A 14,153-nucleotide genomic window follows, 5' to 3' on the forward strand; every position below is an offset into this window, starting at 1 on the left:
TAGTTTGTTTCGAGAATAAATGTAACCAAATTCAAGGTAATTCATTTGTTTTTACCTTAAATATAACTGGGCGTTACATCAGCCGTGTTGAGTAGTACGTCACAAAATCTTTTGTTTTTTCCCCCACGGCAGTGAGTGTCGGATATGGATTGGACAAACATGTAGACTATAGACAGCTAGGCTAGCAAGTTTTCCGTCGCTCAAGTCGCGGGATCATAGTGGAGTTCTTCGTTTGTTGTGGTATGGAGTGAAGATGGCTCCTTTTCCTGACGAGGTGGACGTTTTTACAGGCCCACACTGGCGTATGAAACAGTTGGTGGGTCTGTATTGTGAAAAGGTATGGATTGCATAGGTTAGAACCAAAAATTGCCAGAAGGTTTAAAAAAACAAATGTAAAATAGTGTTTATTCTACCTGCTCACGCTGTCCCACAGGCAACTAAGTATTAGTAAGCTCGTTCGTGTCAGCTAACTTGAACTAGCATGTCGATGTTAGGTGGCAAAGGTGGAAAGCCATTTGTTTATGTCGCGCGACTAAATGATCAGTCTACGTTTTTTTTTGCTCATGTGTAAGTAATGTCTAACATAAGCTATATTGTACAGTCACACGCTGTTCTAATTGAGCCCTGCAGTAATTCTAGTAGTTGCGTAGTTGATATCAAGCTAATCCACACTCATCTAGGATGGCTAACGTTAGTTAAGAAAGTGAAAATGACAATAGTCAAACAAATATTTACTGATGAAGTTACTATTGAGCTGCTGGTGCTTAGCAGTAATACTATTTTAAATTGAGAGTTTGATCTTGTCGTCTAACGTTATAGCATGTCAGCCAGCTGTTACCTAATTCAACGACGTAGTCAGGTAAATGTCAGACGATAGCTAGCTAGCCAGCCGAGGCACCATGCAATCACCATTCAAAATGGTTGCACAAATGCTTGCTGGGCAACTACGTTAATTATAGGTTTTGTACTGCAAAATGGGTCACTCTACTGTCTTGTTTTTAGAGCATACTGTCAGTTGTGTGTTTCTGGTGGCTATTCTGCTAGCAGCCACTTGCAGAAGTGATTAACAGTATGCTAGCCACGTCCACGTTAATGTTGTTTATAAGCTAACTCGAAGCGAGGGAATACACCTAGCTGGTGGTTGCATTCATGATATTTGCCCCCTGACCTTATTTCAATGGAAAATCGTTAGCCAAATACATTTGGGGCCTAGATATTAATGAAGTACACAGTTATTTGTCTACCTTAACGTTTAGCTAATGTGACCAAGTATGTCGTTAGCAAGCTAACCCGTTTTGCTCAGTCTGCCAGATGGCTTGTTTTGGTATTCATCTAGTCAGCCTGCCTTGCACATAAGATAGACCGTCGTTGTAGTCAGTGGTCTGGATGACTGTCTCATAGCTTAGAAATTCCTTTGGTCGCAAATGCATGCCTAGTTACATAAGGGGCACTAACACACAGTACCCGTTTTGTGTGGCGGGTTGATGGAGGACAACTGACTCACAAACGTTAAACACACTCTGCAAGTGCATTGCACTGAGTGACGAAGTTAGACTGGCTTGCTAATTATCGCTTCGATGTTGACACCTTACGTAAGTCTAACTTTAATTCATTCCTCTATTGCAGCTCTCGAAAACCAACTTCTCCAACAACAATGATTTCAGATCGTTTCTGCAGTCTCTCTGTGCTACATTCAAAGAGTTCAAAATGCACGAACAGATCGAGAACGAGTACATCATTGGACTGCTGCAGCAACGTAGCCACACTGTCTATAATGTGCACTCAGACAACAAGCTCTCCGAGATGTTGACGCTCTTTGAGAAAGGACTCCGGAGTGTCAAGGTGAGTGTGTCATTTGAAACACGTTGCTGGAATTACGCTTTTAGACCAAATCTAATCAGACCACCTTACCGAGTTACTCTGGCAGACACCCACACAGTCACACTTCTCACATGATGTTTGTTGGCCTGGTTTGAGAGCAGCATAGTTTGCTGGCAGTGCCTGACTTTCGGTTAGGCAACTGTCTAAAGAGGATAGGGTGTGTCCGTATGTTTATTTTGTTTCCTTAAGTTTATGTAATGGGTATGCTTGCATAAATCAGGGAACCACGTGTAGACTGTAATGAAGTGTTGTTTCTTATACATTATTGTTAATATTAATTAGTTTAGTTTAATCCTGTCATCATAACCATTGACGAAAGCCTGAGACATTGGTGGTAGTTGGCTATCCATATTTATGAGTTTATTGAGCTATCAAATGTTAATCTGTCACCATGACTAAGGGAAAACAAGCCTGTAGTCGCAGTTTGTCGAGCTGGTGTAATCCATACTCTTGGCACCTTTTTTACAAGGCATGATCAGTGAGGGATCCTGTGGTTCAGGAGTGTAATAAAAGCTGCATCTGTTCTAGGGGCCACCAAAATTCAAGAGTGTCATGCATTTTACAGTTTTTCTTCATAACCTGAGTAGATCATTTATTAAAGTGACAGTATGTAGCAATTTTACCTTAAAATAACAGCTTAAAAAAATTGGGGCCGCTACAATGACGTTTAATATAGAGAATGGCCTCTGTGCTCTTGCCATACCAGGGTCTGTAGGCATAATACTTCGCTATGTAAGTTTCTGTAAGCCGCCTGAGTACTACTCTCTGCCGGACTAGTAAGTTACTTATTTGCCGTCTTGCTTTGTCTTGTGTTGCACTTGCTTGATGTTTGACTGTGTTAGGAAAGTTGTTGACTTACTCGTTTGTCATAGTGTCAAAGTAAGCAAATTTCAACAGGTTTCGCTAGGTTTAGCCGCTAGCATCTCGTTAGCGATTGGCAATTCCTCCGTTTTGCTGCTTTAAGATGGCTGTGTGTTTAGTTATCCAAGATATCCATAATTTAAATGTTATCCTTTTTTCTTAAATTTGGTTACTAAGGTTAGTTCTATACAAAACACGTGTAGTTGTCTGGACTGCAGCGCTTTGTCTTAATGCTATAAAGAACACACCCAGGTCATGTAACACAGTTACCGTATTGTGGAGTTATCCAAAAAAATACCCCCTTGAACGGTGCAATTGTGTGAATTAGTTCTACCCCCATCGGTTTGCCAATCTGGGGAATTTTCCAGCTTGTGCTTAGCCAAGCCAAACTCGGCACATCCTGTGAGTCTCAGCATAGGAACAGGAAGGCAGAAATAACTTCAACATGAATAAACAGCTTTATTAAATTGTTTTCGGTTTATTTGTGTTTTAATCCTCCTTTGTGGACACAGGAAGCCAGTCAGAAACGTACTTGTTTGTTTTTGAGGCAGAGTGCTCCAAATTAGATTTGTAAGAGAGGAGTTGCTAAAACCTGCATGGCAGAGTTCTAATAGAATTCAGTGTGAGTGACCTACTCGTCTAAGTCTGACCTCTCCTTGTTCTCCACCGAGTATAAATTCTGACTGCAACGCTCAAAAGAACGCCACCTCTGCACTTCACACATCAGCTACAGGCAGTTTCCCTTTTTTTGTGTCGTTCAACGTATCAGAAGTGTGGTCAAAGGGCCTGGATTTGTGTTGGTGTCGAAACACTTGTCTGGGAAGGGCCTTTCATACTTGCAGAATCATCTAAATGTGGCAATTGTGTGAATGTAGGTGTGTTTGTCCCTTTCAGAGCGAGTACGAACAGCTGAATTATGCGCGTCAGCTGAAGGAGAGACTGGAGGCCTTCACTCAGGACTTCCTTCCCCATATGAAGGAAGAGGAGGAGGTATGACCATTCCCTCTTTGTTGGAACATGACAACAACTTTTTTTTTTTTTTTTTTAAACCTGCGGATAGGATTGGTTTCAATCAAATTCAGTCTGCCATCCTGTGAAATGTTCAAATTACAGTGTGTGCGTGTGAAAGAGAAACAGAGATTACCATCTCGACTGTCTCCTTCTATACCTGCTTTCAGACACCTGACTTTTTTGTGAGGCATTACTTTTTCCATGTGGGTGTGGAATTTGAACCCCCCCCCCCCCAATAAGTGCACGGTGCTAAGAATCTTGTGGGGTTTCCATATATTCTCTAGGATTGCCTGTGTGGGTCATGGCTGTGCTGATGAAGTGTCTGTGCTGCTGCTTTAGGTCTTCCAGCCCATGCTGATGGAGTACTTCACCTACGAGGAGCTGAAGGACATCAAGAAGCAGGTGATCGCCCAGCACTGCCGGCAGCAGAGGTGGGACTGCGCGGCCGAGGTGCTCAAAGGCTTCAGTCTGCTCAACCAGGCCGAGGAGCTGCACAAGGTCTTCAAATACTCAGACCACGAGAAGACAGGTGACGGTGAGTTGGACTGTTTGTGCCTTAAAGGAGTTACTGAATAGTAATTAGTGTATACTGTTCATAACCAGTTTGATATGGGACATTAGAAACAAAGCATGGAGCATCATGCTGAGTAACAAAATAAAATAAAATAAAATAAGATGAGATGTTGGTTAAAACTTTGTTAAATGTTTTTCAAAGGACTTCCTCTTTGCATGTCTGATGCAAATGAGAATTTTCCTTCAAGTGTTCTAGCATCATCATTGACGATCAGAACTGGTGTCGAAACGGCTTATGAAATGTGCCTCTTGCCCCATTAAGGAAGAGTTTGTTTTCACAGCTGTGTACAGCCTCACAGTTTTTCTGACCATGTGTGTTCTTTCTCGTCTCCCCGGCCGGGCAGAGTTGGAGAAGGGGTCCGAATCGGCCCATATCTCCCAGCTCCCCGTGGAGGTTCTGCTCAAGCTGTTCAGATACCTGGGCCCAGAGGACCTGTGTCGCTGCGGGCAGGTTTCCACCACCTGGTCAAATGTGGCCAAGACTGGCTCTCTGTGGAAGCACCTATACCCAGTCCGCTGGGCTAGAGGTAAGAAAAGTGACCTTTTTCTGTGTTGCCTTTTAACCTTTAATATTAAAATACAGAGTTAATATAAAAAGTTGGCACTTAAAGTAACACTAGGCAACAATTTGCCAGGGTTTGAGAGATGTTTTTTTGTGAGCAACTTCTTTTGTTATGGTCTTCAAATTACTTTTGATGGAATTTGGTCATGTGAAGGACAGATAAACACACCAGAGCTTGCAACATTTCTAAATATTTGGTAGGGACAGGTTGTAGTTTCTCCTAGCCATCCAGGCTATGCACTGTGTAGTTCTGTGGTTCGGGTCAGAACACCCCACAAACATGGGACATCACCAGTAATATCACCAAAAGATGCCAGTTAATATGTTAGCAAGCTTTTATCAGTGCCTACCTGGCTGTTGGTGGTGTTTTTGGAAGGGTTTTGCATACTTTACACAGGTAGCTAGTTTTAGACAAATTCCATAATGCTTCTTTAAATTTCTACTATTGAAAGTCAGCAAATACACCCTGACTATGTTATTGGTTGTTACTACTGTTCTCTCTTTTGCTACTTTTTGCTGGTCTTTTAATAAACTGTATTTAGAATTGTGTCCCTGCCACTTTTGTCCAGATGGAAGTTAACACTGCGCTCACACGTGTCTCCTAGGTGACTACTACCACGGCCCCCCGGGAGAGATGGATCAGGAGCCGGACGACGATTGGGTGAAGAGCCTGCAGGACGAGGGCCGAGCTTATCAGGAGAAGGACGAAGACGCAGACGTGGATGAGTCTGGTGAGTCCTCAGCAGTTTGAAAGTGTTGCCCTGTTGCCCTAGCAACATTGAAGTACCCTGGTCACGTAGTGGGGAGTGGAACATTTACTATGTTATGGCTGGAATAGCTTTCAGTAAAATTACGACACCAAAGGCGTAATCGGCCACAACCTCGAAGTGGATATATTAATATGGCTGTGTGTTTTCACTGCAGAAGAGGCCTCAGAGGAAAGTCCAGCTATCAGTGCAGTTCAGCGAGAGAAGCAGCTGCTGAATGGGATGATCCAGCACCTTCTGCCCATCGTGGGCCCTTCCGTCAGGTCCATCGTCCTGGCATACAGCTTTGCAGTATCCAGTAAAATGGTATGTGGAAGAGATTCCCTTCACAACACTCTTTTAGTTCCATTCAGTATCACTGGTACAGTTCCGTTAGGATTTTCTTTCATGTTAAGTTAAGAGTTTTCTTGTCAATCGCACCTCAGGTCCGCCAGATCCTCGCCCTTTGCCCCAATCTCACCTACCTGGACTTGACCCAGACTGATGTCACCGACTCTGCATTTGACAGGTAATCCATCCTTCCAGTTGCCCTTAAAGGGAAACTTCGATTTCGAACAGGATTTTTCAACCTGTGCTCTGTTTTAAGATATTTTTTCGGGTCTGAACTTTTACTAAGGACAATTAACGTTCAAAATCAGTCCAATATTGAGTTAGAACTATGGAACCGGCAACCCCAAAACGGCCATACAATGTAATCCCATGGGGCACGCCTCTGTGTCAAAGTAAACCGTTTTTTTCCCTGCCACTGACAGGCTTATAATGTAATTATAATTGTCTGGCTACATGGAAAGGATCCCTACAAAGATACTGAGACATTTCTGTGTCTGTAAAAAAAGATGACTGTATATGACCAGTTATAGCGTTCTGTGTCAATACTGGACCGTTTTCGATGGTTAATTGTCCTTAGTACAAATGTGGACGCAAACAAATCTAAAGGGTAGGTCCCATCCTGAAGTTTCCCTTTAAGATCGTGCTCACTGCAAAGAGAAGTGTTAGACAGATGTTATTGGTAGTGCTGTGAATGGTGTCAACAGTCTCCTGTCAGAGCAACAGAATTGCACCATTGGGATGTCTTTAAATCTGATATGATGTCATCTGATTACTTCTGATATCTACTTCTGTTTTTCTATTTCTTCTGTGTCCAGTTGGGCCTCTCTAGGTGTGTGTAGTTCTCTGGAGCACCTGGACCTGTCCGGCTGCGAGAAGATCACAGACCACACCATGAAGAGGCTTTCCCTGGGCTTGGGGGACCTGGCCTCCACCTCCTTTCCCAGAAACAGCCCACAGCGCAAGGCCAAGCTGCTGGCAGGTCCCCCCTCTCCCATCAGGCTCCAGCATGATGCCCCCATCTGCCCCATCGGGAGGGGCAGGCAGGCGCTCATCTTCAAGAGGAGGCCCGGTGGCTGTGGCAACAGCTTCGGACCGGCGCCTGTCTGGGTACTGGACCCATCCGAGCTGGTTGATATTGAGGACGCGGCGGAGTGGAGCCGGCGTGGGGGATTGGGCCCGGCCCTGGAAACCCCGGGCGGGCCCCTGGAGGGCCAGTGCTGCTGCAGAAGGAGCCGCACGCGAGGCTTCAGAACTGGTAATGGTAGTGGCGGCAGCACTGGCGCCCCCTACTGGCAGCAGCAGCTGCAGCAGCATGCACCCTACAGAGATGCCCAGTGTGGCCACTCCACCTGCTGCGGTGGAGCCCCTGCTCTAAGGACTTCAAAAGGGGGGCAGTGCAGCCCTCTGACCACAGGGAGCAGCACTGACTTTCGGACTAAGTGCCCTGCAGAGGGCCAGACATGCCCCGGACATGACAAACAAACTGACAAATCAGACACCTTCCGCGGTCTCAGGTTTCTCAGTCTGTCTGGGTGCTATCAGGTCACAGACCTGGGCTTGAGGTAATTCACTTCCTTCACGTTACCAGTTACGTTTCAGGTTTTGTTTTAAGATCTTGAAGCAGCAGTAAGGAGTTTGGGTCTAAAACTAGCAAGCTAACTACCGCACGCGCAGAAACATTGCAAACACCATCAGCGGCCCAATTTGCACTGTTAAGGGCTTGCTAACATGGTAACTGGTGTCCTTTGACGTTAAAGTTTATAGTTATTGCTTTTCTTACATTTTTGCGGGATGTTCTGTCCTGGAACAGATAACTACATAATGCATATCCAGGAAGGTTAGTTGCAAAATTGCGACGTCCCAGGAACATTACGTTTTGCTGTCAGAAATGATAGACAATAAATGAAAAATGTCAGCTAGAGAGGTTAATACACCATCTAAGTGGTACCTTGGATTAGGTGTGTTGGTTGGTTCGTTGATTTAGTTGTAACAGTGAGAGTAACCATGTAAAATTGTCCTTGGTATTTTGCTCAGATAGACTACACAAACTTTAGTAAGATGCATAATGATGATTGTTGCTGTCTGAGCTTGTTAAATAACAATAATTTTTATTCTGGAATATATTTGCCCTATTTATAAAGCTAGCGAGAGCTGGTGGGTGCATCTGTCCTTGACCGAGCCATATGCCATCGAAACATTTTAGATGATGATAACCAAGATTAGCTGCCTATAAAAACACCTCAAAATGTGGCAAATTGTTGCATAGAGTTTCATTAAGTTGAAAAAAAATATTCTAAACATCAACTGATATTTGCTTCTGCTGTAGAATCCCTTGGGTGCAGTTGTGACTGCCAAGTAGGAATTAGAATCTCGTTCACTGCATGCTGACCATCCTTTCTCAGGGTTTATCTTTGCACGACAGTGCATTTTATAATCTATGCCTTTTAGACGGTCAACTAGGGCTGAACGATTTGGGAAAATAATCTAATTGTGATTTATTTCCCCCAATATTGCGATTGCGATTTAAAATGTGACTGTTTTTTATTTTATCCTCATTTTTTTCCCAACAAATCGTAATGAATGATTTAAATATGACCAACACAATATTAGATACATTTAGTGTAATTTAGTTTTTTTTTAATTTAACTGCTCATTACAGAATCAAGAACAACCAATCTGTGGCTTTGCCACTGTGCATTTAAGTAATTTAAACAAAGTAATTGTAAGAATAAACACACGGCATGCACTTTTTAAACACTGTGTTCAAAATGTACCATCTTAAGAAAAGACCACGTTTTTAATCGCAAACGTTGCGGTTAGAAAATTGCGTTTTATCATATCGCGATTAAATCGCAAATGCAATTAATCGTTCTGTGGTTTGTGTTTCCTCTGAGAGCCTTTAAGGCTGTGTTGGGATGCAGCATGAAGTGAATGAGAAAGTTATATAAGGACATGGTCCTCTCACTCAATGCTAAGACACTTTGCATGGCTTCACAACTTGGAATATGACTTGCAGTTGACCTGAAATATACCTGAATCTTTCTGAGGACAAAACCAAATGTCCTTTTGAAATAGTCATGATTTTTTTTTTTTTGACTGAAGAATGGAAGGAACAAATTGCTCGAAAATGGCAATCCAAATTCCACTCTTAATGTGCTTTAACTATTTCATGTTCTAAGGTTTCCTGCTGATCACTCCTTAACAAAGCCAGGGACATGCGGTAGAATAGTTAATGCAGAAAGATAATCTGGCACTGCTGCCACCTAATGTTTGGGTCATGAACATCACTCACCACATACAGTGTACATATGGTCAGTGTCTGTGTGTGTTTAACGTAGGACTCTAACTAGTAGACCTACTCAAAAATGCTAGGAAAGGTGAAACAACATGTCATTATACATCATTCATTCATTCATTAATTAATTTATTTATTTTAATGGAAAGCTAGGCAAGGGAAGGGATGAAATATTCTCCTCTTGATTTTGTGAAGTCAGCATTGGTAATGCAGGAATGTTCCTTTGAGCACTTGCTCTGCCTCGTACATACACACTTAATCTGCTCTGAACAAGTTCTTAACATCTGTCACGCTTAAAGTCATTCTGTATCATCCATCCACTATGGCCATAGCTGACTCTTGCTGTCTGTTTGTGTGTGTGTGTGTGCATGTTTTGTGTGTGTGTCGTGTACCCTTCAGGGCCCTGTCTCAGCGCGGAGGCCTCCCGGTCGTGGAGCACCTGAACCTGTCGGGCTGCCTCTTCATCACCGAGGTGGGGCTGCAGGAGCTGGTGTCCGCCTGTCCGGCACTCAACGACGAGCACTTCTACTACTGTGACAACATCAACGGTAGCGCCTCCCCTCACTCCACTCACATGTACACAAGCACATGTTCAGACCCTCAGGGCGTGTGCATAGCAGTATCAGAGGGAATTTGTGTCTGGTGTGGAGTGCATTGTATATTCTGTCACTGTGTACACCCACTTTGGCCAGAGGCTTTAGTTTGGCTATAGAGGCTATAGACTATAGTATTGATGTATATAGTCTAAATCAGCATACATGATACAAAACGTGTTGTATAGAACTCGTTCTGCTGAAACTCGTGACGCTCGTAACAGCCCCCCCCATTTTCTTCAGCAAATGCCAAATTCCTTTGCAGTACAAACCAGTTCTGTGACTGTGACAAATTTCAGCCCTCAAATTGTAGTCATATGTACAATAAGATTAATGAAATTGCTTTGTGTTGCTATAAGAAGGTCTTAAGAGCACAAGGCTCCAAGCACCTGCAGCACTAGCCCTCAGGTCAAGAGCAACTCCATGGAGTGCCAAGAATGGCAGAAAATACAGACACATGCTACTGCAATAATAGAATTAAATAGAATTAGAAACAAAGAACAAGCAGTTTTTTAAAGCGGCTTAAACATTAGTGGTTACTTGTAATATGGTCAAATGTGCTTGATTACGTTCTCAAATATCGATATATTCCATATCAATCCATTGTCTTTGTAGAGTCCGCTGGTAATTGTGACTGAAATAGGCACAGCATATTTTCCACTGATTTAAGCGGATTAATCTGTCTTGAAACATACCTGTAATCCCGAGATCAGATTTAAAATTTAAAAGAAAGAAAATGCACAAATTCCAGGAAATGTAGTACATTTCTCAACCTCTGTTTCAAGCAGTTGTCCTTATTTGACATCAGCACAGCATTACCAAGAGTGTCCTGAAATACATTTCTTATTCGGGACAAATGGCAACGATCGAGAGAACAGTATTGTCTCCATAAATACGGTGTATATGTAGAAAAGTGTTCAGCACGATTGTAGTGTGTATGCACCATTGATACTCTGCGGTTAATGAGGATTCAAGGATACAGTATAATCAGTTTTGTGTAATTATGTATTTAAGTCCCTACAGTATTGTTCTATCAAAGTTCATCAATAACTTTCTTTTTTTTCAGCTGCTTACATTTAGACATGTCGGATTTCCAAATGTAAAAGTACATAAACAACACAGAACATCCATAATCCACATAAGAGATTAAATTAATTGATTTTCTGATGTATTCTCATTCATGTATACTATGCTTCTATACAGGCCAAAATCATTACTAAAATAGTTTCCATTTTGCTGTGAAGCTTTTGCTGGACCCATTCAAATTTGAATGGTGTATATTTTAAATGCTGCATTGTGGAGGCTCATCAGTCTTTAGGACGGCAAATGTGACTTCCTTGTAAAAACATGAACCAAACGATTCCATACCAGGTGATGTTATACTGAAATGGCTTCTAGAAGTAGCTGGTATTGTTTAACCTTGCCCTCAGAGTTCCTGTGAGTGTAAGGTAAGTTGATGGAAATGATTGACATTGCGTACTGTACACGTGCCTGTGCACTCTGTTAGTCACGCTATGACCTCTGAGCTAGACACTTACTGTCATCTCTCAGGTAAGTCGTCCTATGTGACTACTCCTACTTTGGATTTCTTTCCGTTTTAGACCTCTGTTAAACGCAGTTGCACATTCCACAACAGATGAAGCTGTCACTTGAAAACAGGACCCTGTGTCTTCTCAACATGGTATTTGAACGTGTTTTTAGTTGAACACCAGTGTTTCCCACGGGTCTGAAATATAGTTATGGTGGTAGCGGACAGAAAGGCCTGGCATTACCAGTGGGCACACAAATGGTCTACTACATGTGTCAAACAACAAATATGCATGACCTTAAACACAAGCATTTGATTTACAGAATATTTCTATTTTCACATAATATATTTCACAGATCCAACCCCCCCCAACCCTTCACTCCAACTCCCCACGTGGGAAGAGTACGATAAAGTAAAAAAAAAATGGCACTGTTTGTAAGAGCACTTACTAGTCTTTCTAGGTTTTTCAAAGAATATCTATTGTTGTCTTTGCCAAATACAAGAGCCCCGACCTCTATGAAAGCCCTATTTTTAAGGGGCCTTTCTTTACTGGAGGCTTGTGATGGCTGCACATTCCCTAAAAAACTCTTACAAAAATACCTATCATATCTAAAAAGACCCTTCATGTTATAGAGGAACCAAAAGTTACGGGATTGGTCGATCAAGGGGAGATTGTCCCCGTAGTTCATCGATCACGGACAGCGTCATTCTCTAAGACGGATAAAATGATAAAAATACAAAATGATAAAATGGGTCGCCAAATACACTTTGGCGGCTGTTAACACACCTTGGTGTCTGCCCAAGTTAAGTGTGGGAAACACTGAACACACATTTAGAGGTTACCTGTGTGGAGTTTTGCCCAGTTAAAAAAAGGGCCTGTTTGTGTTTCTCTGGCGCCCCCTAACTGCCGTGTGTCGCCATGTCTCTCCACAGGTCCCCATGCTGAGACGGCCAGCGGCTGCCAGAACCTGCAGTGTGGCTTCAGGGCATGCTGCCGCTCTGGAGAGTAGAGCCCCAGCATCCTCTTCTCCCCTCTTCCATCTCGTGTGTGTGTGTGTGTGCTCTCCTGTAGATCACTCTCCCACTCCTCTCATACGTGCACTTTAAATCTAGGAACACCATCGGCTGTGCTCCCTTTTTTTTTCTTTTTGTTTTTCCCCCGACCTGCTAAAATTCCTGAAATGTCATTTCCATCTGTATCTCTTGAGACATAATATTCCTAAATAGGGAGAGTGAACATCTGTATATGCAGATCTGTTGGAAACCGGTGAAGATGTTTAATCTGGTTCTCTCTGTTCTCCTATAGGGCGGGGGTGAGATGGTGATATCATCCTGTAGTTTGGGGCATTGCATTTTAAAACTAACATTTTGAGCTTCACTTAGTTATGTTTTTTTTTTCCTTAGGGATTCTTTCCATCTTATTTTTTTCCCCAGAAGTTCACAGCATAGCTTGTATTTTCTGAGAAGATCTTCTCATAGAAGCTCTCATAGACTTCATAGATCAGCATGCCACACGTTACCATTTGAAACCTTCCTTCGTCAGTCACACAGATAGTTACACCTTATTGAGATGATTATGAACCCCCTATATTGGACACATGCAAAACCATTGCACTTCAGCTAGGTTACATATAGGTTACATGTTAGGATGGGATCTCAAGGAAATCAATGCAGTCCTACAAAAGGTCGTAGTTTAAATTCTGCCATTATGTCATTTCAAGTTACCAGCAGACTTATTGGTTAGTTTTATAATGTTATAGGCTCAGTTTTTGGAGTCATCTGAATTGTTTTCCTCACTCCATATCTGGTTTTGGATGATTTGGATTGAATGAATAAATGATTTGCATTGGAATATTTTGAATGATTGAATAGCACATCCTGTTCTTGAGCAGTGTGTTGATTTTTCAACTGAATTGGCCAGCATTCGTAAAATGAATGTGTGATTAAACGTTGATTCCCGATGTCAGGCCAAGCAAATGTAATGATTCCTGAAGCATCATAAATGTCTTCAGAATTAGGGTGCCAAACATAAGCCTCTCATTCAGTTTGGCCTGAGGCCTTCACATGCATGGGGGGGGGGGGGGGGCGAAATTGTTTCAATAAACCATTCTAAAGCTGAACGACATGTCTTGGCTAAATTTGTAATTTGTAAATGTATTTTGAGTGATCATCACCATAACACAGTTCTATATGTCAGGTATCGCTCCTCAGTGAGTCATATTCAGCTTTTCCTCTGTGCCTGTACTTGATTGTGTGTTTCATGTATGAGTTTGATAGTAGGCATGTATAATGGTGCGTGTACAACAGACAGGCCTATAGTGGCAAAAACACTATACTTTCCAGCATTTGGGAGGATGAAGGACTTTAACAGACAAGCAAGCAAAAGTAGAGTAAAGTAGCTCATTGCCTTAGTCAGTCTGCACAAGACTATAAATGCCATGTGATGCCTGCGCTTGAAAATCAAATCTGTAGCGAGCCTTTGTATAACTTTTGAAATATTCCTAATTCAGCTGCTGAAGCATCTGATTAGCACAGCCAGGTATGATTAGACAGACTACGCCTCGGATAATGGGATCATCTTTTGGGCTAAAACGCTCACAAACTATCAGAGGAAGATATCATTGGACAAGACTTGCTTCAATTCACTAAGTACTAAGACCAAATAATCCATTTTTATTCTGAGGTGACAACCTTTTTAAGATCCTACATCCCTTCATCCCCCAGTTCGAAAGAGTCTCAACTAGTGAACTGA

General features: G+C 42.4%; 1 protein-coding gene across 2 annotated transcripts; it reads left to right on the forward strand.

Annotated features, from left to right (window-relative positions):
- The first annotated feature begins 137 nt into the window (after window positions 1–137).
- Window positions 138–13,521, forward strand: fbxl5 (F-box and leucine-rich repeat protein 5). 2 transcript variants are annotated; one of them, XM_012820792.3, is made up of 11 exons: window positions 138–337; window positions 1,627–1,842; window positions 3,637–3,732; window positions 4,093–4,288; window positions 4,671–4,853; window positions 5,494–5,619; window positions 5,813–5,961; window positions 6,081–6,163; window positions 6,801–7,547; window positions 9,680–9,828; window positions 12,335–13,521. In XM_012820792.3, exons 1-11 carry the CDS (start codon window positions 254–256, stop codon window positions 12,409–12,411), a joined length of 2,106 nt encoding a protein of 701 aa, XP_012676246.2. In that variant the 5' UTR covers window positions 138–253; the 3' UTR covers window positions 12,412–13,521. The 2 variants fall into 2 exon arrangements, with proteins under 2 accessions (XP_012676246.2, XP_031431028.1); XM_031575168.2 differs by having other exon boundaries at window positions 5,816–5,961.
- Window positions 13,522–14,153: the final 632 nt, after the last annotated feature.

The sequence above is a fragment of the Clupea harengus genome, chromosome 10, assembly GCF_900700415.2.
Source record: "Clupea harengus chromosome 10, Ch_v2.0.2, whole genome shotgun sequence".
In the NCBI taxonomy this organism is placed as follows: domain Eukaryota; kingdom Metazoa; phylum Chordata; class Actinopteri; order Clupeiformes; family Clupeidae; genus Clupea; species Clupea harengus.

Coding starts and splice junctions, on each gene's coding strand:
- fbxl5 (XM_012820792.3), top strand. CDS start 254: ATGGCTCCTTTTCCTGACGAGGTGGACGTTTTTACAGGCCCACACTGG. Junction 3,733..4,092: donor ATATGAAGGAAGAGGAGGAG/GTATGACCATTC, acceptor CTGCTGCTTTAG/GTCTTCCAGCCCATGCTGAT. Junction 5,962..6,080: donor TTGCAGTATCCAGTAAAATG/GTATGTGGAAGA, acceptor ATCGCACCTCAG/GTCCGCCAGATCCTCGCCCT.